Source organism: Panulirus ornatus, chromosome 32 (assembly GCF_036320965.1).
Source record: "Panulirus ornatus isolate Po-2019 chromosome 32, ASM3632096v1, whole genome shotgun sequence".
Lineage (NCBI taxonomy): Eukaryota > Metazoa > Arthropoda > Malacostraca > Decapoda > Palinuridae > Panulirus > Panulirus ornatus.
In genome coordinates, this window is record NC_092255.1 from 3603167 (window position 1) to 3628166 (window position 25000).

The 25000-nt window shown below is 42.3% G+C and overlaps 1 protein-coding gene across 1 annotated transcript in view; it reads left to right on the plus strand.

The window, feature by feature from the left end:
- Positions 1-19186, plus strand: part of LOC139758992 (uncharacterized) — a 146919-nt gene extending 127733 nt beyond the window's left edge. The window contains exon 7 of the mRNA XM_071680872.1: positions 18985-19186. Coding sequence (XP_071536973.1) covers positions 18985-19058 — 74 coding nt within the window. The 3' untranslated portion in view covers positions 19059-19186. The remainder of the gene's footprint in view (positions 1-18984) is intronic.
- Positions 19187-25000: the final 5814 nt, after the last annotated feature.

Genomic DNA, 25000 nt, shown 5'->3' on the forward strand with positions numbered 1-25000 from the left:
GTCAAAAACTCAACATATCAGACTATTAAGAATTTTTCAACAAAAAAAAAAATTTAAAAATTTCGATTTTTAAATTTTAGAATTTTAAAAATTTTCTCTCTTGAGATTTTTAAAAGCCAGCTCGGCTCAAGTTACCAACCAACGAAGTAAAATCTGTCGCGAGCAACTTTGTGAAGCAGGATGGAGAACCAGGTGGAGGGGGGGGTGGGGGTAGGGGGGGGAGACTTCTGACAAGTCTTGGCGGGGAATTACAGCAAAAATGAAGCTATGTATTTCATTCCATTTTCTTTTTTATTTCATTTTTCATTTTTCATTAAGCTATACGTCCACATCAGATGTAAACTTCGGTAATTTGTATGTGTCGAGAAAGAAAACGGAGTGTGTAGTAATCTTACTAGAGCGATTGGCGTTGGGGGGGGGGGGGGGGTGGACCAATCAATATGGAATTGTGATATTCTCATACCAATGATTGGTAACTGAAGAGAAAACGGAGCACAGTACACCCACACACGAGAACGACTGATTGTAACAAGGTGATTAACTCAAGACTGATAAAAGTGATTAAGGGAATCTTTTACAATACATACCATAAATAGTCGAATAAACACAGTTATTCCTTTATAACCAGTTATTCCATGTATCATCTTGCACACGACCCATTTTCTTCACAAAGCCCTCCTCAACTCCCCACAGTTAGTCCAAACCACAATTCTCTCTCTCTCTCTCTCTCTCTCTCTCTCTCTCTCTCTCTCTCTCTCTCTCTCTCTCTCGTCCAGTCTTGTATAATAGTCCAAGGGTCAGCGTTTCGACCCGCCAACCTAAAAGGACCTGGGTTCGAGTCCTGTACCGGGTAGTTGGCCCACAGGCAACCCAGCCGTTCATCTCCCCCCATTTAGGGTTGGTCGATGAATGGGGATGCTTGGCTGGGGGGTCTGTGTGTACATAAGACCTGGTGTGTGTGTGTGTGTGTGTGTGTGTCTGTGTGTGTGTGTGTGTGTGTCTGTGTGTGTGTGTGTCTGTGTGTGTGTCTGTGTGTGTGTGTGTGTGTGTGTGTGTGTGTGTGTGTGTGTGTATACACACAGGTTTACGAGACGGGGCAACACCAGTGAGAAAACACACACACACACACACACACACACACACACACACACACATACACACACACACACACACACACCAAATTCATGGGGTAACTGAGATATTTTCTCCCCACTTCGCGTCGTGCACTACCCACATGGTGATTTCCACCGTGCAGCAGCAGGCCGCCCCCCCCCCCCCCCTCATCATCCACACAGCTCTGTCAAACTCACTTTGGACTTGGGGAATATATTTCCCCCCTCCCCGCCCTTTTTTTTTTTTCTCCTCCCCCTCCCCACAGGGGGAGTTGGGGGGGTAGAGGGGGGGAGGTTAAGGGTTCCTATCAAAAGAAATGCTAAACCCCTCCAACCCCCTCCCCCCCCTTCCACCTTAGTTTTTTGCGTCTACTTATTTTCGCAAGAAAATTGACGTTTTTTTTCTTTCTTTTTTTTTTTCTTTTTATTTTCAATTGAAAAACGGGAAAGGTAATGTTTTCTGCTTATGGTCTGCGTGGCACTGATGGATTTTTACCTCCCGAGTTTTGCTTACTGGATCCAACTCTCTCTCTCTCTCTCTCTCTCTCTCTCTCTCTCTCTCTCTCTCTCTCTCTCTCTCTCTCCACGAAAAGATGATGATAATTACAGGGGGGTAAATGGGGTGGGGGAGATGCAATCCCTCGTGGGTCGTAAGGGCTGCTCGGGTAGTTCCAGCACTGGCAATTATAGACCGTAAATACAGCTAGTTATAGACTAAAAATATTGCCAGTCAACATCCCCGTATGTATATATATATATATATATATATATATATATATATATATATATATATATATATATATATATATACATATATTTATATATTCCTATGAGTCCACGGGGAAAATTAAACAGGATAAGTTGCCAAGTGCACTTTCGTGTAATAATCACATCATCAGGGGAGACACAAGAGAGAAATATAACAGTCACTTGATATACAACGAAGAGACGTAGCTAGGACGCCATTTGGTAAACATGTGATTGTCCAAGACAGACAACGAGCGTTCATAAACTTATCATGTGGACAAGAAGGTGAATTGTTTACAAATTTTATCAACAATAAATTTGTCCAGTTTGTATAGACCATCACTAATATTAACATTATAATTCTTTGTGTATTTAATAATAGAAGATTCAATGATATTTCTCGTGGTAATAGAGTTAGAGTTAATAACCGAGATGGTATTACTCCAGTCAATACAATGATCATAGTTTTTAACGTGATTAAACAAGGCATTTGATTCTTGTCCCATTCTTATACTATATTTATGTTGCTTAAGTCTAACAGAAAGATCCTTACCAGTCTGACCAACATAAACCTTATCACAATTTGTACATGGCACTTTATAGATGCATCCAGGAGAATTTTCTGGTGAATTCCTGATTAAGATATTCTTTATTGTATTATTGTTGCTAAAGGCAACATTTACATTAAAGGATTTAAGTAACATGGGAAGCAAAGTGAAATTATTATTAAAAGGGAGAACTAAAAGATTCTTGGAGTCAATGGGAGGTTTGGGCTCAACTGTATATGAAATGATTTCTTTGCTAACTTAAGGGATCTATCAATGAAAGATCTAGGGTAAAGTAAGTTAAAAGTACCCTAGATCTTTCACTGGCATAATGAGAGAGAGAGAGAGAGAGAGAGAGAGAGAGAGAGAGAGAGAGAGAGAGAGAGAGAGAGAGAGAGAGAGAGAGAGAGTGAGAGTTATAAAAATAGAAATTGACCTTCCTGGAAACGCACTAGGGTTAACTTACAACCGTGGAGAGGGAGAGCAAAAGTTCTTCAGGTGGACGCGGAGAGAGAATATGACGACGAATTTATTACAAAGTTACGAAGGTGGTGACATCATCATCAGCTCCTCCAGTGGGGTAAAGGGAGGGTTGGGTTGGAGGGGGTTACGAATGGGGGGGTTGGGGTACTTAAGAAGGTTTTTTTCCCCCGTCTTACCACCTTCCAAGGACTGGTGGGGGCAGGGAGGGGAGGGGGGGCTGGGGTGCTACAAAAGACACCCCCCCACTGCCCCTACCCACATTAATAACAACTATGTATACTTTTAAGTAAGTAAACTCTCACAATCTTACTTTATAGTAGTTCCTAAGATAACTGTAACGACCCAACTTAAGTTTTTAAGTAGTTCACTTACAATGAAAGAAATCCAAAAAGTTTTACATTAACTTCATTTAATAATAATAATAATAATAATAATAATAATAATAATAATAATAATATAATAATAGTAATAATAATAATAATAATAATAATAATAATAATAATAATAATAATAAAGAGGGCAACTGAGAGTTGGGGTGAGAGAGTAACATTAAATTTTAGGGAGAATAAAAAGATGTTTTGGTAGGATGTAAATAAAGTGCGTAAGACAAGGGAGCAAATGGGAACATCAGTGAAGGGGGCTAATGGGGAGGTGAAAACAAGTAGTGGTGATGTGAGAAGGAGATGGAGTGAGTATTTTGAAGGTTTGTTGAATGTGTTTGATGATAGAGTGGCAGATATAGGGTGTTTTGGTCGAGGTGGTGTGCAAAGTGAGAGGGTTAGGGAAAATGATTTGGTAAACAGAGAAGAGGTAGTGAAAGCTTTGCGGAAGATGAAAGCCGGCAAGGCAGCAGGTTTGGATGGTATTGCAGTGGAATTTATTAAAAAGGGGGGTGACTGTATTGTTGACTGGTTGGTAAGGTTATTTAATGTATGTATGACTCATGGTGAGGTGCCTGAGGATTGGCGGAATGCGTGCATAGTGCCATTGTACAAAGGCAAAGGGAATAAAGGTGAGCGCTCAAATTACAGAGGTATAAGTTTGTTGAGTATTCCTGGTAAATTATATGGGAGGGTATTGATTGAGAGGGTGAAGGCATGTACAGAGCATCAGATTGGGGAAGAGCAGTGTGGTTTCAGAAGTGGTAGAGGATGTGTGGATCAGGTGTTTGCTTTGAAGAATGAATGTGAGAAATACTTAGAAAAGCAAATGGATTTGTATGTAGCATTTATGGATCTGGAGAAGGCATATGATAGAGTTGATAGAGATGCTCTGTGGAAGGTATTAAGAATATATGGTGTGGGAGGAAAGTTGTTAGAAGCAGTGAAAAGTTTTTATCGAGGGTGAAAGGCGTGCAAGGAATAGAGTGAATTGGAACGATGTGGTATACCGAGGTCGACGTGCTGTCAGTGGATTGAACCAGGGCATGTGAAGCGTCTGGGGTAAACCATGGAAAGGTCTGTGGGGCCTGGATGTTGATAGGGAGCTGTGGTTTCGGTGCAATACACATGACAGGTAGAGACTGAGTGCAAACGAATGTGGCCTTTTTTTTTGTTTGTTTTCCTTGCGCTACCTCGCTGACGTAGGGGATGGCGATGCTGTTTTCTATGGGACATGGTGGCACCGAAAATGTATGAAAGCAAGCAAGCATGAATATGTTCATGTGTATATGTGTATATGACTGTGTATATGTATGTATATGTGTCTGTTGATATGTATATGTATGCATATGTACGTTTAAGTACATATGTGTATATGTGAGTAGAGGGGGTCTTTGTTCGTGTTTCCTGGCGCTACCTCGGTGACGCTGGAAACAGCGAGCAAGTATAAAAAATAAATATATATGAATACATAATAATGATAATAACAGCAATAATAATAATAATAATAATAATAATAATATCACTAATAGTAATGACAATAGTAATATTAATAATATAATTATAGTATAATAATATCACTATCAATGACAAGTAATAATATCAATAATAATAATAATAATAATAATAATAATAATAATATCACATGACCCCGTTTCCAGCCCCTCTGAGAGCGCGCCACGTGCAGCGCATGAGGCGACACAGGGATGAAAAAAAACAAAAAAAAACACCAAATTCGCCTCTGCCGAGGGGAACTTTGCCAAAGAATCCACCATTCCTCTGCTGCTGAAAGTAGCGCACCTGTAAAGGGGGTGCCGAGTGCCGCCAGAACCCCCGTTTTCTCGAACAATCATGAAGACATTATTCCCTAGAACATTCCACATAGAAAACGAGAACCTACCTTCCTTATTCCCTATTTGATGATTAACCCCAAACATTGTTAATGTCACATGTTAACGGTACACTTAACTTGTTGTGAGCCCTATAGACAACAGTTATAATACATATAGCAAACATATAGCTTCTATAATGATATATAATGATATGGGTACTTACCGACGCATGCGCACTGCTGTACACGACCGTCCCGTGCCAAACTACCCAATTCCAGGCGCACTGAACACGTTCACATCACTTATCTATACGCACAAGCATCCTGGCTATAGCTATAGACGCTATAGAAGCGTCGCTATAGTTATAATATAAACACGAACTCGACGCCAGAAATGTCAACCTCAGACTAGCGTTGACCGCCAATTTAAACTCATCTTCTACGCTCATTTTCACGAGCGTTAACGTCTGGTTAACGAACGGATTACCACTACGGTCGTCTGTGTAGCTCCTCCGCGCATGAGCACACCGGTACCTCCGTCAATACACGCGTCACATCGGAAACTGTAACGAAATACGAGAAACTTTTTGAAGTATGTTTACATCGAAGCAACATGGGAAGTGTGGAGTGTTTGGGGGTAAATTTATCATATATCACAAAAAAAATTGTTTTACTATATGTTATATATATCATTAGTATCCTTATAATATATACTAATTATAAAAAATATCCAAATGTAGCTGTGTGAGGATATTACGTGAGAAAAATAACAATTTAACCCATACATCTTTCGAGAAGTTGTGATCAGCTGATGGCTGGCCCCGCCCACCACCAGGCCACAATGCCCGGGCTTTCTGGCGGGAATTTATAATGACCAATTTACTCATCAGATAGTTAGTGGATCCCAATAGTAACGAGGGTAATTGTATTTACATCAGAGATATCTTATGAATTTCCAATGGCTAATCGTGTGTCGTGCAAGCCTCGTTCTGTTTTTGATTCTTTGAAATATATGACACGCCATAGCGCCAGCCGGCCCAGCGCCATTTTCTATACATATTAAACTGAAAATAATTATTGAGTTGGTTTTTATGCATTATGTGGTTTTGTAACCTGACCACAAAGGGTCGTACCGTCGTGTTCAAGGGTCGTATACGACGTATACGACCCTTGGACACGACGGTATACGACCCTTGAACACGACGGTATACGACCCTTGAACACGACGGTATACGACCCTTGAGCACGACGGTATACGACCCTTGAGCACGACGGTATACGACCCTTGAACACGACGGTATACGACCCTTGAACACGACGGTATACGACCCTTGAACACGACGGTATACGACCCTTGAACACGACGGTATACGACCCTTGAACACGACGGTATACGACCCTTGAGCACGACGGTATACGACCCTTGAACACGACGGTATACGACCCTTGAGCACGACGGTATACGACCCTTGAACACGACGGTATACGACCCGTGAACACGACGGTATACGACCCTTGAACACGACGGTATACGACCCTTGAGCACGACGGTATACGACCCTTGAACACGACGGTATACGACCCTTGAACACGACGGTATACGACCCTTGAACACGACGGTATACGACCCTTGAGCACGACGGTATACGACCCTTGAACACGACGGTATACGACCCTTGAGCACGACGGTATACGACCCTTGAACACGACGGTATACGACCCTTGAACACGACGGTATACGACCCTTGAGCACGACGGTATACGACCCTTGAACACGACGGTATACGACCCTTGAACACGACGGTATACGACCCTTGAGCACGACGGTATACGACCCTTGAACACGACGGTATACGACCCTTGAGCACGACGGTATACGACCCTTGAGCACGACGGTATACGACCCTTGAACACGACGGTATACGACCCTTGAACACGACGGTATACGACCCTTGAGCACGACGGTATACGACCCTTGAACACGACGGTATACGACCCTTGAGCACGACGGTATACGACCCTTGAACACGACGGTATACGACCCTTGAACACGACGGTATACGACCCTTGAACACGACGGTATACGACCCTTGAACACGACGGTATACGACCTTTTGGGTATGGCGCCGTAACATGACACACCCCCTTCCCCCTTCCCCTTTCCATTGTCTCGTGACATCTGCCCATACATTCTTCCCCTCCCCCCCTCCCCCCCTCCCCCCTCCCACTGGAATATGGATCGTCCTTAATGAGAGAGAGAGAGAGAGAGAGAGAGAGAGAGAGAGAGAGAGAGAGAGAGAGAGAGAGAGAGAGAGAGAGAGAGCCACTGACCTATCACCCAACAGCGAGGGGGGGGGGGAGCTTCGGAGGCTGGGGAGGGGAAGGGAAGGGGAGGGGAGGGGAAGGGGGAAGGGAGGGGAGGGCTAGCAATCTTTAAAATGGAGGCATCAATCAGGGGGGGAGGGGGGAGGGGGGAGTACATAACACCCCAGGATGATATACACACTCTCTCTCTCTCTCTCTCTCTCTCTCTCTCTCTCTCTCTCTCTCTCTCTCTCTCTCTCTCTCTCTCTCTCTCTCTCTCTGTGTATCTTCTCAAAGGTGTATTTACAAAAGTAATTCCTGGGATTACTTTCGCTCTCTCACGCCGTAATTACTTTCGCTCTCTCACGCCGTAATTACTTTCGCTCTCTCACGCCGTAATTACTTTCGCTCTCTCACGCCGTAAAGATTAGCAATCTTATCTTTAGATAAGATATGAGCGGGGGGGGGGGGGAAGTGATTGGGGCGTGGGGGGGGGGGAGAGCAAATGGATAACGAAATTACCTACGTAGATAAGGAGAGATAAGATAAAACACCTGGGGGGTAAATAGAGTGATAAGAAGTGGGTGATTACTTAATTACATTGTACCAAGAGGTAATCCTACACCCAGGTGTGTAATTATCTGTTAATTATACACTGGTAGGGCGCCATCTCTTGTACTGTACGGGGAGGGAGTTATATATATATATATATATATATATATATATATATATATATATATATATATATATATATATATATATATATATATATATATATTCTTTTTTTTTTTTTAAACTATTCGCCATTTCCCGCATTAGCGAGGTAGCGTTAAGAACAGAGGACTGGGCCTCGGAGGGAATATCCTCACCTGGCCCCCTTCTCTGTTCCTTCTTTTGGAAAATTAAAAAAAAAAACGAGAGGGGAGGATTTCCAGCCCCCCGCTCCCTCCCCTTTTAGTCGCCTTCTACGACACGCAGGGAATACGTGGGAAGTATTCTTTCTCCCCTATCCACAGGGAAGGTATATATATATATATATATATATATATATATATATATATATATATATATATATATATATATATATATATTTTTTTTTTTTTTTTTTTTTTTTATACTTTGTCGCTGTCTCCCGCGTTTGCGAGGTAGCGCAAGGAAACAGACGAAAGAAATGGCCCAACCCCCCCCCCATACACATGTACATACACACGTCCACACACGCAAATATACATACCTACACAGCTTTCCATGGTTTACCCCGGACGCTTCACATGCCTTGATTCAATCCACTGACAGCACGTCAACCCCTGTATACCACATCGCTCCAATTCACTCTATTCCTTGCCCTCCTTTCACCCTCCTGCATGTTCAGGCCCCGATCACACAAAATCTTTTTCACTCCATCTTTCCACCTCCAATTTGGTCTCCCTCTTCTCCTCGTTCCCTCCACCTCCGACACATATATCCTCTTGGTCAATCTTTCCTCACTCATTCTCTCCATGTGCCCAAACCATTTCAAAACACCCTCTTCTGCTCTCTCAACCACGCTCTTTTTATTTCCACACATCTCTCTTACCCTTACGTTACTTACTCGATCAAACCACCTCACACCACACATTGTCCTCAAACATCTCATTTCCAGCACATCCATCCTCCTGCGCACAACTCTATCCATAGCCCACGCCTCGCAACCATACAACATTGTTGGAACCACTATTCCTTCAAACATACCCATTTTTGCTTTCCGAGATAATGTTCTCGACTTCCACACATTTTTCAAGGCTCCCAAAATTTTCGCCCCCACCCCCACCCTATGATCCACTTCCGCTTCCATGGTTCCATCCGCTGACAGATCCACTCCCAGATATCTAAAACACTTCACTTCCTCCAGTTTTTCTCCATTCAAACTCACCTCCCAATTGACTTGACCCTCAACCCTACTGTACCTAATAACCTTGCTCTTATTCACATTTACTCTTAACTTTCTTCTTCCACACACTTTACCAAACTCCGTCACCAGCTTCTGCAGTTTCTCACATGAATCCGCCACCAGCGCTGTATCATCAGCGAACAACAACTGACTCACTTCCCAAGCTCTCTCATCCCCAACAGACTTCATACTTGCCCCTCTTTCCAAGACTCTTGCATTTACCTCCCTAACAACCCCATCCATAAACAAATTAAACAACCATGGAGACATCACACACCCCTGCCGCAAACCTACATTCACTGAGAACCAATCACTTTCCTCTCTTCCTACACGTACACATGCCTTACATCCTCGATAAAAACTTTTCACTGCTTCTAACAACTTGCCTCCCACACCATATATTCTTAATACCTTCCACAGAGCATCTCTATCAACTCTATCATATGCCTTCTCCAGATCCATAAATGCTACATACAAATCCATTTGCTTTTCTAAGTATTTCTCACATACATTCTTCAAAGCAAACACCTGATCCACACATCCTCCACTACTTCTGAAACCACACTGCTCTTCCCCAATCTGATGCTCTGTACATGCCTTCACCCTCTCAATCAATACCCTCCCATATAATTTACCAGGAATACTCAACAAACTTATACCTCTGTAATTTGAGCACTCACTCTTATATATATATATATATATATATATATATATATATATATATATATATATATATATATATATATATATATATATATATATATATATATATATATATATATATATATATATATATATATATATATATACAACCCACCCACATACACATGTATATACATACACGTCCACACACGCACAATATACATACCTATACATCTCAATGTACACATATATATACACACACAGACATATACATATATACACATGTACATAATTCATACTGTCTGCCTTTATTTATTCCCATCGTCATATATATATATATATATATATATATATATATATATATATATATATATATATATATATATATATATATATATATATATATATATATATATATATAGAACCTGCAATGTACATACGTCATGGGTGTGTCGGATCTTTTAGCTATGTTCATATAACTTCGTCCAACCCATATTACTTTGTCTGTCCCACATGGTTTCGTTCACCCATCGCTAGAATCCCGTATATATATATATATATATATATATATATATATATATATATATATATATATATATATATATATATATATATATATATATATATATATATATATTTTTCTATTTTGTCTTTTATATATATATATATATATATATATATATATATATATATATATATATATATATATATATATCTTTCTTTTATACTTCTCCCACTCAATTGCATTTTTTCCCTGCAAAAATCGTCCAAATGCCTCTCTCTTCTCTTTCACTAATACTCTTACTTCCTCATCCCACCACTCACTACCCTTTCTAAACAGCCCACCTCCCACTCTTCTCATGCCACAAGCATCTTTTGCGCAATCCATCACTGAAGTATAAAAGAAAGAGACAGGAGGTCAAGAGAAAGGTGCAAGAGGTGAAAAAAAGGGCAAATGAGAGTTGGGGTGAGAGACTATCAGTAAATTTTAGGGAGAATAAAAAGATGTTCTGGAAGGAGGTAAATAGGGTGCGTAAGACAAGGGAGCAAATGGGAACTTCAGTGAAGGGCGTAAATGGGGAGGTGATAACAAGTAGTGGTGATGTGAGAAGGAGATGGAATGAGTATTTTGAAGGTTTGTTGAATGTGTCTGATGACAGAGTGGCAGATATAGGGTGTTTTGGTCGAGGTGGTGTGCAAAGTGAGAGGGTTAGGGAAAATGATTTGGTAAACAGAGAAGAGGTAGTAAAAGCTTTGCGGAAGATGAAAGCCGGCAAGGCAGCAGGTTTGGATGGTATTGCAGTGGAATTTATTAAAAAAGGGGGTGACTGTATTGTTGACTGGTTGGTAAGGTTATTTAATGTATGTATGACTCATGGTGAGGTGCCTGAGGATTGGCGGAATGCGTGCATAGTGCCATTGTACAAAGGCAAAGGGGATAAGAGTGAGTGCTCAAATTACAGAGGTATAAGTTTGTTGAGTATTCCTGGTAAATTATATGGGAGGGTATTGATTGAGAGGGTGAAGGCATGTACAGAGCATCAGATTGGGGAAGAGCAGTGCGGTTTCAGAAGTGGTAGAGGATGTGTGGATCAGGTGTTTGCTTTGAAGAATGTATGTGAGAAATACTTAGAAAAGCAAATGGATTTGTATGTAGCATTTATGGATCTGGAGAAGGCATATGATAGAGTTGATAGAGATGCTCTGTGGAAGGTATTAAGAATATATGGTGTGGGAGGCAAGTTGTTAGAAGCAGTGAAAAGTTTTTATCGAGGATGTAAGGCATGTGTACGTGTAGGAAGAGAGGAAAGTGATTGGTTCTCAGTGAATGTAGGTTTGCGGCAGGGGTGTGTGATGTCTCCATGGTTGTTTAATTTGTTTATGGATGGGGTTGTTAGGGAGGTAAATGCAAGAGTCCTGGAAAGAGGGGCAAGTATGAAGTCTGTTGGGGATGAGAGAGCTTGGGAAGTGAGTCAGTTGTTGTTCGCTGATGATACAGCGCTGGTGGCTGATTCATGTGAGAAACTGCAGAAGCTGGTGACTGAGTTTGGTAAAGTGTGTGGAAGAAGAAAGTTAAGAGTAAATGTGAATAAGAGCAAGGTTATTAGGTACAGTAGGGTTGAGGGTCAAGTCAATTGGGAGGTGAGTTTGAATGGAGAAAAACTGGAGGAAGTGAAGTGTTTTAGATATCTGGGAGTGGATCTGTCAGCGGATGGAACCATGGAAGCGGAAGTGGATCATAGGGTGGGGGAGGGGGCGAAAATTTTGGGAGCCTTGAAAAATGTGTGGAAGTCGAGAACATTATCTCGGAAAGCAAAAATGGGTATGTTTGAAGGAATAGTGGTTCCAACAATGTTGTATGGTTGCGAGGCGTGGGCTATGGATAGAGTTGTGCGCAGGAGGATGGATGTGCTGGAAATGAGATGTTTGAGGACAATGTGTGGTGTGAGGTGGTTTGATCGAGTAAGTAACGTAAGGGTAAGAGAGATGTGTGGAAATAAAAAGAGCGTGGTTGAGAGAGCAGAAGAGGGTGTTTTGAAATGGTTTGGGCACATGGAGAGAATGAGTGAGGAAAGATTGACCAAGAAGATATATGTGTCGGAGGTGGAGGGAACGAGGAGAAGAGGGAGACCAAATTGGAGGTGGAAAGATGGAGTGAAAAAGATTTTGTGTGATCGGGGCCTGAACATGCAGGAGGGTGTAAGGAGGGCAAGGAATAGAGTGAATTGGAGCGATGTGGTATACAGGGGTTGACGTGCTGTCAGTGGAGTGAATCAAGGCATGTGAGGCGTCTGGGGTGGACCATGGAAAGCTGTGTAGGTATGTATACACGTGTGTGGACATGTGTATGTACTTGTGTAGGGGGGGGGGGGGGGGGGCCATTTCTTTCGTCTGTTTCCTTGCGCTACCTCGCAGACGCGGGGAGACAGCGACAAAGTATAAAAAAAAAAAAAAAAAAATATATATATATATATATATATATATATATATATATATATATATATATATATATATATATATATATATATATATCAATCTCGGATTGAAACGCTCGTCCTTTGATGACGACTCGCTGTGGAAAAGGTCGAATCATTCTGAAAAACACAATATGTAAAGGAAAAAATTGCCTAATTGTGGGCACCCCCTCCCCCTCCTCCTCCTTTATATCGCTTTATTTCTTCATTCTGGTAAACGTTTGATGTTTAATTGGCTTTTAGTGAATGACAAGGAGACAACCCCATCATATCGGGGGGAGAGGGGGGAGGGGGGATAAATAAATAAATATATATATAAAGAAAACGTTCTGTAGACCTGAGCCAATATTCCCCCCGTTTTCTTTTCTTTTCGTCTAATTGGTTCAGATGGTTTCATCCCGAGACATGGGAAAGGCCTTGTCTGTGAACGAAACATTCTGGGTCAATAGCAAACATCACAAGAAATAAATATAAATAATTGATCATTATAATCATTAAAGTGAGTGAAAGAGACATGAAGGGAGAAAGAGATAGATCAATTAAATATATCTTTTCCTTCGCCGGAATTTCTTAATATATATATATATATATATATATATATATATATATATATATATATATATATATATATATATATATATATATCTTTTTTCCCCCGTTTTCTATTGCCTTTGTAAAGAAACTGATTATTTATATATATATATATATATATATATATATATATATATATATATATATATATATATATATATATATATATATATATATAGATAGATAGATAGATAGATAGATAGGCAGATAGATAGATAGGTAGGTAGGTAGATAGATATATAGATAGACAGATAGATAGCTACATAGCTAGATAGATAGATAGGTAGATAGACAGATAGATAAATAGATAGATAGATAGATAAATAGATAGATAGATAGATAGGTAGGTGGTTGATATATAGATAGATAGATAGATAGATAGATAGACTGGATATGTAATTAGAGAGATAATATTGTATATGGGTGTTTCCGGTTTGAGCTGCACGTTTGATTACATGTTCCTCTTCTTATCTAATTACATGATGTTGCTCTACACAGTTAATTACACGTTCGCTCTACATAATTAACAACACGAACAATGGTCAGAGAGAGAGCATGTTTGCTCGACTTTAGCGCACATTGCCGGGACTGCATAGCGAAACGTTCGCTACATTGACGTCATCGAGCGCTCGACGCGCTCGACTTTAGCGAGTATTCTTAACGCCTTAGCGGAATTCCGCTAGATTATTGCCAGTTCTTGCTACTTGGCGTAGTCAGCGGAACTGAAATTTCCGAAATAACTTGTAACTTTTTATATACATATATATATATATATATATATATATATATATATATATATATATATATATATATATATGTATATACATTCTATACACATTATATCCATATACATTCTATATAGACATCATTTCTACACAGCCTATGGACTGATAAAGTTGTATTATTTATTGATTTATTGAATAATGCGAAACGAGATTAGATAAAGTGAAATATAGTTTTTATTTTAGTAATTTATTCATTAAAGAATTCTTTAATAAAGAAAAAAACTATAAAATTTATCATAACTTCGACCATCTCTAGATTACATTTAAGGTAATTATCTTTTAATGAAATGTAATCTAATGAAGTGATGCTTTTGCGTCTAATTACATTATTTTTTGGGTAAGTTTTGTAAGTAGAGTAATTGATTACATTATTGACAAGAGATTACATGAGGTTATGGGGAAGGGGGTCCAATGATACTACCCCCCCCTCTCTCTCTCTCTCTCTCTCTCTCTCTCTCTCTCTCTCTCTCTCTCTCTCTCTCTCTCTCTCTCTCTCTCTCTCTCTCACATATTTACTCCTTTCTCTATTTTTCCCCTCTTTATCCCCTTCTCCCAACTTCCCATCACCCCTTCAAAATACCTGTCTAGCAGAACGCCGTTAACAGACGCTCACATCGCCGTTAACAGACGCTCACATCGCCGTTAACAGACGCTCACATCGCCGTTAACAGACACTCACATCGCCGTTAACAGACGCTCCAGTTTAGGTTCATCACCTTGAAAAAAAATTCTCCCAGGGGGTTGGAGGGGGGTGGGGGTTAGGGGGGGGGGGGTTGAGCTGGCTCTTGGGCCCTGGGGGAACACTGCCTCCAACTATCTACCAGCCTCTCCATCTGTCTATCGGTGGATCCATATGGATATGTGACTGTCTACCTGCCAATGTATCTACATAGGCATATATGTACATGTCTATCTATCTATCTATCTATCTGTCAATATGCGTCTGATATGTATATATATATATATATATATATATATATATATATATATATATATATATATATATATATATATATATATATATATATCATCTATTTATTCATTTATTTTGCTTTGTCGCTGTCTCCCGCGTTTGCGAGGTAGCGCAAGGAAACAGACGAAAGAAATGGCCCAACCCACCCCCATACACATGTATATACATACACGTCCACACACGCAAATATACATACCTATACATCCCAATGTACACATATACATACACACACAGACACATACATATATACCCATGCACACAATTCACACTGTCTGCCCCTATTCATTCCCATCGCCACCTCGCCACACATGGAATACCATCCCCCTCCCCCCTCATGTGTGCGAGGTAGCACTAGGAAAAGACAACAAAGGCCCCATTTGTTCACACTCAGTCTCCAGCTGTCACGCAATAATGCCCGAAACCACAGCTCCCTTTCCACATCCAGGCCCCACACAACTTTCCATGGTTTATCCCAGACGCTTCACATGCCCTGATTCAATCCACTGACTGCACGTCAACCCCGGTATACCACATCGATCCAGTTCACTCTATTCCTTGCCCGCCTTTCACCCTCCTGCATGTTCAGGCCCCGATCACTCAAAATCTTTTTCACTCCATCTTTCCACCTCCAATTTGGTCTCCCACTTCTCCTCGTTCCCTCCACCTCCGACACATATATCCTCTTGGTCAATCTTTCCTCACTCATTCTCTCCATGTGCCCAAACCATTTCATGACACCCTCTTCTGCTCTCTCAACCACGCTCTTTTTATTTCCACACATCTCTCTTACCCTTACATTACTTACTCGATCAAACCACCTCACACCACACATTGTCCTCAAACATCTCATTTCCAGCACATCCACCCTCCTGCGCACAACTCTATCCATAGCCCACGCCTCGCAACCATACAGCATTGTTGGAACCACTATTCCTTCAACCATACCCATTTTTGCTTTCCGAGATAATGTTCTCGACTTCCACACATTCTTCAAGGCTCCCAGGATTTTCGCCCCCTCCCCCACCCTATGATTCACTTCCGCTTCCATGGTTCCATCCGCTGCCAAATCCACTCCCAGATATCTAAAACACTTTACTTCCTCCAGTTTTTATCCATTCGAACTTACCTCCCAATTGACTTGACCCTCAACCCTACTGTACCTAATAACCTTGCTCTTATTCACATTTACTCTTAACTTTCTTCTTTCACACACTTTACCAAACTCAGTCACCAGCTTCTGCAGTTTCTCACATGAATCAGCCACCAGCGCTGTATCATCAGCGAACAACAACTGACTCACTTCCCAAGTTCTCTCATCCCCAACAGACTTCATACTTGCCCCTCTTTCCAAAACTCTTGCATTTACCTCCCTAACAACCCCATCCATAAACAAATTAAACAACCATGGAGACATCACACACCCCTGCCGCAAACCTACATTCACATTTATTCATTATGTATGTTAAAGTTAGGAAGAAGAGCCTTCTAACATCTCTAATATAAACACACGACATTACAATCTAGAAAGTCAAATCTTACATCATGATGTGTGTACAAAGAACATGAAGGTTTGTGTAGTTAACAAGTACATTAATAAGTAATGAATAAATAATTGAGTAGGGCTGTGTTTGTACCACACACACACACACACACACACACACACACACACACACACACACACACTCGTTTCTGTGGGCACAAGTGAATAAATATGTTTATATCGTCATTTTAAAAAGAATTAAAAAAAAACAGCTCAAAAGTAATCTAACGTAAAGTGTTGAGAGGACTAAATTAGTTCGACAATATTAAGTCCTAATTCAATTAACACTACAGAGGAATTTCATAGTCGAATTAATCGATTAGAAATCGTTGTGTGTGTGTGTTTCCCCCACAGCCAGTGTGACGTACGAACACGTAATCAAATTTACGTAAGTTTTAGCGAACGGGAAAAGAAAATACGTTCATTCAAAACGAAAATATCATGTTATCAGAATACTAATATTATGATATTACTTTATGTTTGTAAACTGTCATTATCTATCTATCTGTCTATCTATCTATCTATCTGTCTGTCTATCTATTTATCTATCCTGGCTGTTGGAGGTTTGTATATGTTCTTTGAAGGTGCGCGTTCGTATGCACCTTGTATATATATATATATATATATATATATATATATATATATATATATATATATATATATATATGATTATATAAAGACATAATATTTACTCGTCGGCAGCTGGAGCCTAATAGTTGCCAGGTGTCGGTAGGTCACATATCTCTCACTGTGCCACAAAGACTTAAGAACCTTCTGGTGAAGCCCCTTGGGTCTTAGTGGCTTTCATGTGTGCTCTCTCTACCATCTTTCGACCCTCTTTACCGTCTTTTGATCCCCCCCGGACATTCAAAGCTTCGCTGATGAATAGAATCCGTAGAAGTGTCTGAAGGAGATAAGAAGAAAAGCGACATCTGGCATCACTTCTCATTTCCTCGATGTGATTAATTATTCGTATAACACCTTCGTTTTAGAACTGAATCTCCCGTTCATACTCTCGGCCTGATTATATTATTTTCCTTTTGATTATATATGGGTCATAAATGTATTTTTTTTCCTCTCTGTAAATGCAAAATATGGCGATAATTAAACCCACGTTTATATGGCATCATTATCTCTATGTTCGTGATGCCATATGACGAATATTATATTAATGAATTTAATCAATGTTGACGGTTTTCAGACATATTGTTGGAGACAATGTTCAGACATATTGTACATGTTCAGACATATTGTTGGAGACAATGTTCAGACATCTTGTACATGTTCGGACATATTGTAGGAGACAATGTTCAGACATATTGTACATGTTCGGACATATTGTAGGAGAAAATGTTCAGACATATTGTACATGTTCGGACATATTGTAGGAGACAGTGTTCAGACATATTGTACATGTTCGGACATATTGTAGGAGACAATGTTCAAACATACTACAGATGTTCAGACATATTGTAGGAGACAATGTTCAGACATGTTGTTGAAGATAATGCTCAGACATATTGTGGGAGATAATGTTTAGACATATTGTAGGAGATAATGTCCAGCTTTACGCTAGGAGACAGTGTTCAGATTTAGACCAGTGTGCAGTGTTGACCACTATATACAAGTCGACAACAAAGGCATTCAAATGTACATTTCCCCACACCACTGTGTCCACGTCTCTCATTACCCTTACAGTATATATATATATATATATATATATATATATATATATATATATATATATATATATATATATATATATATATATATATATATATATATATATATATATATAGATAGATAGATAGATAGATAGATAGATAGATAGATAGATAGATAGATAGATAAATAGATAGATAGATAGATAGATAGATAGATGGATAGATAGATGAATAGATAATCACTTGCAAGGCTGGCGAAGATAACGAGGAGTGATACCCCCCCCCCCCGCCTGGGGAGCCAGAAATTAATTACTTCTTGATTAGTCCTTATCACTCACCTGTCCTCATTAACCTGTCTCTGTGAGGGAGGAGGAGCACAGTCCCTCCCTCCCCCTCCCCCCTCCCCCTTCCCCCAGGGGGGGGGGGGCACCACCATCATCATGAACAGCTAGGGTGTGTCAGTGTTCCGTTATCTCCCCCAGGTGACCTCCACAGGGGGGGCGACATCCTACCCTGGGGCACAGCGTCGCTCCTCGCTCTGTGCCTCCTGCTGTAGGTGGCACAATGCCGCCATCCTCCTGCTGTAGGTGGCACAGTGCCGCCACCCTCCTGCTGTAGGTGGCACAGTGCCGCCGTCCTCCTGCTGTAGGTGGCACAGTGCCGCCATCCTCCTGCTGTATGTGGCACAATGCTACCATCCTCCTGCTGTAGGTGGCACAGTGCCGCCATCCTCCTGCTGTAGGTGGCACAATGCCGCCATCCTCCTGCTGTAGATGGCACAATGCCACCATCCTCCTGCTGTAGGTGGCACAATGCCACCATCCTCCTGCTGCAGTTGGCACAGTGCCACCATCCTCCTGCTGTAGGTGGCACAATGCCACCATCCTCCTGCTGTAGGTGGCACAGTGCCGCCATCCTCCTGCTGTAGGTGGCACAGTGCCGCCATCCTCCTGCTGTAGGTGGCACAATGCCACCATCCTCCTGCTGTAGGTGGCACAGTGCTACCATCCTCCTGCTGTAGGTGGCACAGTGCCACCATCCTTCTGCTGTAGGTGGCACAGTGCCGCCATCCTTCCTGCTGTAGTGCCACCATCCTCCTGCTGTAGGTGGCACAGTGCCGCCATCCTCCTGCTGTAGGTGGCACAGTGCCGCCATCCTCCTGCTGTAGATGGCACAGTGCCGCCATCCTCCTGCTGTAGATGGCACAGTGCCGCCATCCTCCTGCTGTAGGTGGCACAATGCCACCATCCTCCTGCTGTAGGTGGCACAGTGCCACCATCCTCCTGCTGTAGGTGGCACAGTGCCGCCATCCTCCTGCTGTAGATGGCACAGTGCCACCATCCTCCTGCTGTAGGTGGCACAGTGCCACCATCCTCCTGCTGTAGGTGGCACAGTGCCGCCATCCTCCTGCTGTAGATGGCACAGTGCCGCCATCCTCCTGCTGTAGTGGCACAGTGCCACCATCCTCCTGCTGTAGGTGGCACAGTGCCGCCATCCTCCTGCTGTAGGTGGCACAGTGCCACCATCCTCCTGCTGTAGGTGGCACAGTGCCACCATCCTCCTGCTGTAGATGGCACAGTGCCACCATCCTCCTGCTGTAGGTGGCACAGTGCCGCCATCCTCCTGCTGTAGGTGGCACAGTGCCACCATCCTCCTGCTGTAGGTGGCACAGTGCCACCATCCTCCTGCTGTAGATGGCACAGTGCCAAGAATCATGTAGTTTCATCATATGTAAGACGTGTACACAGGTAAGGTAAATGACGAAGGTGTTATCATGTTTTTCATCATATGTAGAGTTATATTGCTGTAGTCTCCCCCCCATGCAAGGACCATTGTAGTCCTCCCCCCATGCAAGGACCACCGTAGTCCTCCCCCCATGCAAAGACCACTGTAGTCCTCCCACATGCAAGGACCACTGTAGTCCTCCCCCCATGCAAAGACCACTGTAGTCCTCCCCCCATGCAAGGACCACCGTAGTCCTCCCCCCATGCAAGGACCACTGTAGTCCTCCCCCCATGCAAAGACCACTGTAGTCTTCCCCCCATGCAAGGACCACTGTAGTCCTCCCCCCATGCTAGGACCAACTGTAGTCCTCCCCCCCATGTAAGGACCACTGTAGTCCTCCCCCCCCCCAATGCAAGGACCACCGTAGTCCTCCCCCCATGCAAAGACCACTGTAGTCCTCCCCCCATGCAAGGACCACTGTAGTCCTCCCCCCATGCAAAGACCACTGTAGTCCTCCCCCCATGCAAGGACCACCGTAGTCCTCCCCCCATTGCAAAGACACTGTAGTCCTCCCCCCCGTGCAAGGACCACTGGTAGTCCTCACCCCCATGCTAAGACCACTGTTCCTCCCCCATGCAAAGACCACTGTAGTCCTCCCCCCCATGCAAGGACCACGTTTAGTCCTCCCCCATGCAAAGACCACTGTAGTCCTCCCTCAATGCAAGGACCACGTAGTAGTCCCTCCCCCCATGCAAGGACCATTGTACCCCCCACAATGAAAATCCAGTTAGTCCTTCCCCCATGCAAAGACCACTGTAGTCCTCCCCATGCAAAGACCACTAGTAGTCCTTCCACATGCAGGACCAGCTGTAGTCCTTCCCCCATGCAAGGACCACTGTAGTCCTCCCCCCATGCAAAGACCACTGTAGTCCTCCCCCCATGCAAGGACCACTGAAGTCCTCCCCCCATGCAAGGACCACTGTAGTCTCCCTCCATGCAAAGACCACTGTAGTCTTCCCCCCATGCAAGGACCACTGTAGTCCTCCCCCCATGCAAGGACCACTGTAGTCCTCCCCCCATGCAAAGACCACTGTAGTCTTCCCCCCATGCAAGGACCCCTGTAGTCCTCCCCCCATGCAAGGACCACTGTAGTCCTCCCCCCATGCAAGGACCACTGTAGTCCTCCCCCCATGCAAGGACCACTGTAGTCCTCCCCCCATGCAAGGACCACTGTAGTCTTCCCCCCATGCAAGGACCACTGTAGTCCTTCCCCCATGCAAAGACCACTGTAGTCCTCCCCCCATGCAAGGACCACTGTAGTCTTCCCCCCATGCAAGGACCACTGTAGTCCTTCCCCCATGCAAAGACCACTGTAGTCTTCCCCCCATGCAAGGACCACTGTAGTCCTCCCCCCATGCAAAGACCACTGTAGTCTTCCCCCCATGCAAGGACCACTGTAGTCCTCCCCCCCATGCAAGGACCACTGTAGTCCTCCCCCCATGCAAGGACCACTGTAGTCCTTCCCCCATGCAAAGACCACTGTAGTCCTCCCCCCATGCAAGGACCACTGTAGTCCTCCCCCCCATGCAAGGACCACTGTAGTCCTTCCCCCCATGCAAAGACCACTGTAGTCCTTCCCCCATGCAAAGACCACTGTAGTCCTCCCCCCATGCAAGGACCACTGTAGTCCTTCCCCCCATGCAAAGACCACTGTAGTCCTTCCCCCCATGCAAGGACCACTGTAGTCCTTCCCCCATGCAAAGACCACTGTAGTCCTTCCCCCCATGCAAAGACCACTGTAGTCCTCCCCCCATGCAAGGACCACTGTAGTCCTCCCCCCATGCAAGGACCACTGTAGTCCTTCCCCCCATGCAAAGACCACTGTAGTCCTTCCCCCATGCAAAGACCACTGTAGTCCTCCCCCCATGCAAGGACCACTGTAGTCCTTCCCCCCATGCAAAGACCACTGTAGTCCTCCCCCCATGCAAGGACCACCGTAGTCTTCCCCCCATGCAAAGACCACTGTAGTCCTCCCCCCATGCAAAGACCACTGTAGTCCTCCCCCCATGCAAAGACCACTGTAGTCCTTCCCCCCATGCAAAGACCACTGTAGTCCTTCCCCCCATGCAAAGACCACTGTAGTCCTCCCCCCATGCAAAGACCACTGTAGTCCTCCCCCCATGCAAGGACCACTGTAGTCCTTCCCCCCATGCAAAGACCACTGTAGTCCTTCCCCCATGCAAAGACCACTGTAGTCCTTCCCCCCATGCAAAGACCACTGTAGTCTTCCCCCCATGCAAAGACCACTGTAGTCCTCCCCCCATGCAAGACCACTGTAGTCCTCCCCCCATGCAAGACCACTGTAGTCCTTCCCCCCATGCAAAGACCACTGTAGTCCTTCCCCCATGCAAAGACCACTGTAGTCTTCCCCCCATGCAAAGACCACTGTAGTCCTCCCCCCATGCAAAGACCACTGTAGTCCTTCCCCCCATGCAAAGACCACTGTAGTCCTTCCCCCCATGCAAAGACCACTGTAGTCCTCCCCCCATGCAAAGACCACTGTAGTCTTCCCCCCATGCAAAGACCACTGTAGTCTTCCCCCCCCATGCAAGGACCACAGTGTTTCCGTTAACACCCACGTGTAGAGTACTCCCCCCCCCTTCCCCCCCATTAAGAAGAGTGTCATGAGCAGGAGCAGAGAGTCATCTACTAGAGCCATCTCATACATGTAGAGTCACGTAGAGTCCTGCTGACATTGTAAATTCCCATGTTCTATGTAGAGTTGGGTCCAAGAATTGTAAGACCAAAGTTATATCCTTGAAGTATGCCTTAATGATCCTTATTGTAATATATGGATTATATCCATCTGGATGTACTCTCTCTCTCTTTCTCTCTCTCTCTCTCTCTCTCTCTCTCTCTCTCTCTCTCTCTCTCTCTCTCTCTCTCTCTCTCTCTCTCTCTCTCTCTCTCTGTCTATCTTTTTGAAATTTCCATCAATGTGTTCAAAAATTCTCAGCTAAAAACGCTTTCTTTTTTTTAAGCCAAAAAAACACCAATTTAAACGCTCATATTAAAAACGCGACTAAAATAGCTAAAAACGCTTTAAACGCCTTTACGAAATGTTTGTAGATTTCAGTCATTTTTAATATTCGAAATCACTACTTTCTTCACTATATTTTTCTTCTCCATCTTTCCCAATGTTCATAAGACTTGACGTTTAAAAAAAACATCCAACTTCTGCCCACATTCCCGACTTTGGCTCGTGATGGGGAAAAAAAATAGCCACATTGATTTTGAGGGCAAGAAGAGATGGTGGTGGCTCCAGGTTATTATTAATGAAGTTATTATAACATTCTTCCTTCCATAATCTAAACGCACGACCACCGCTTGTTTTTCTCACATTCCTACACCAAGTCTTCTGCCGAACATTATTAATAATAGCCAATCTAAATTTACGTACAGGAAAATTTAATAGATTGTGAAGGTTTTTTTTTAGTCTTTTTGTGGGTGATGTGGGTAAGTAAACTGGTGTAGATAACTGAAGAAACAATTTGTGTTTGATTCTGAGCATAATAATAATAATAATAATAATAATAAGTAAATAATAATCATATTAATAATATTAATGATAATAATAATAATAATAATATTGATAGTGATAACGATAATCATATTAATAATAATAATGATAATAATGATATTGATAGTGATAATAATAATAATAATAATAATAATAATAATAATGCTTCCCTCTACACTATTACTTATCATCATGCTCACTATACTCTTAAGTACACTTAACAGGCCATCATCACCACATACTTAACTACACATTCAGTCTGACCCCTCAATGACCTTTGACCTGACCAACAGTGTTCAGATAAAATGCATCCTGACCTCACCTGACCTGACCTTGATGGGTCAGGTGAAATGCCCGGGGTTAATTTAGACTTACCAAATTACTGCAAAGATAAACAAAGAAACCAACAATGGAATTTCAAAGCACAAATATAAACAGAAAACACATTATTTCCTTCCTGATGTAGAGAGAGATAATGATAACGAAATTACTGGATACACAATAATGATAAAGGAATTATGATACACCACTGATGACGGGAAGAGAAACTAGAACCCGGACATAATTTGTGAATCATGAAACAATTTCAACATTGAATGGCCAGACAATGGCCTAAGATTACCCCACAAGCCACACAATATCTAGTCTATTTCTCTTTTTTATTCTTATACCAAAAATAGACGAAAATGAAAACAATGCATTCATGAATAAAGTTGAATTATAAACCTTAAACCCTTTGTGTTTATTTGCATATTTATATCTGAGTTTTATATTTTTTTTTCCCAACATTCGCTTTATGTTTCGCCTGGCAACAATTGTTCATTAGGACGTATATTAAACAACCAGATTGGCAGTAAGGCTTCGCTAACCACGAATTGGATATTCAAATTCCCATTTTGTTTCCCATTAGCTCAACCAATTTACCCAAATGAGGACAATGGATAAACAAATGGGAGGAGGACACGTCTGTAGCCTGCGGATAGAAAACGGGAGGTTTGTGGCCAAGAATGTCAGCGGTGACAATAATAATAATAATAATAATAATAATAATAATAATAATAATAATAGTAATAATGATAATAATAATAATAATAATAATAATAATAATAATAATAATAATAATAATAATAATAATAAAAATAATAATAATAATGATAATAATAATAATAATAAAAATGAAAATAATGATAATA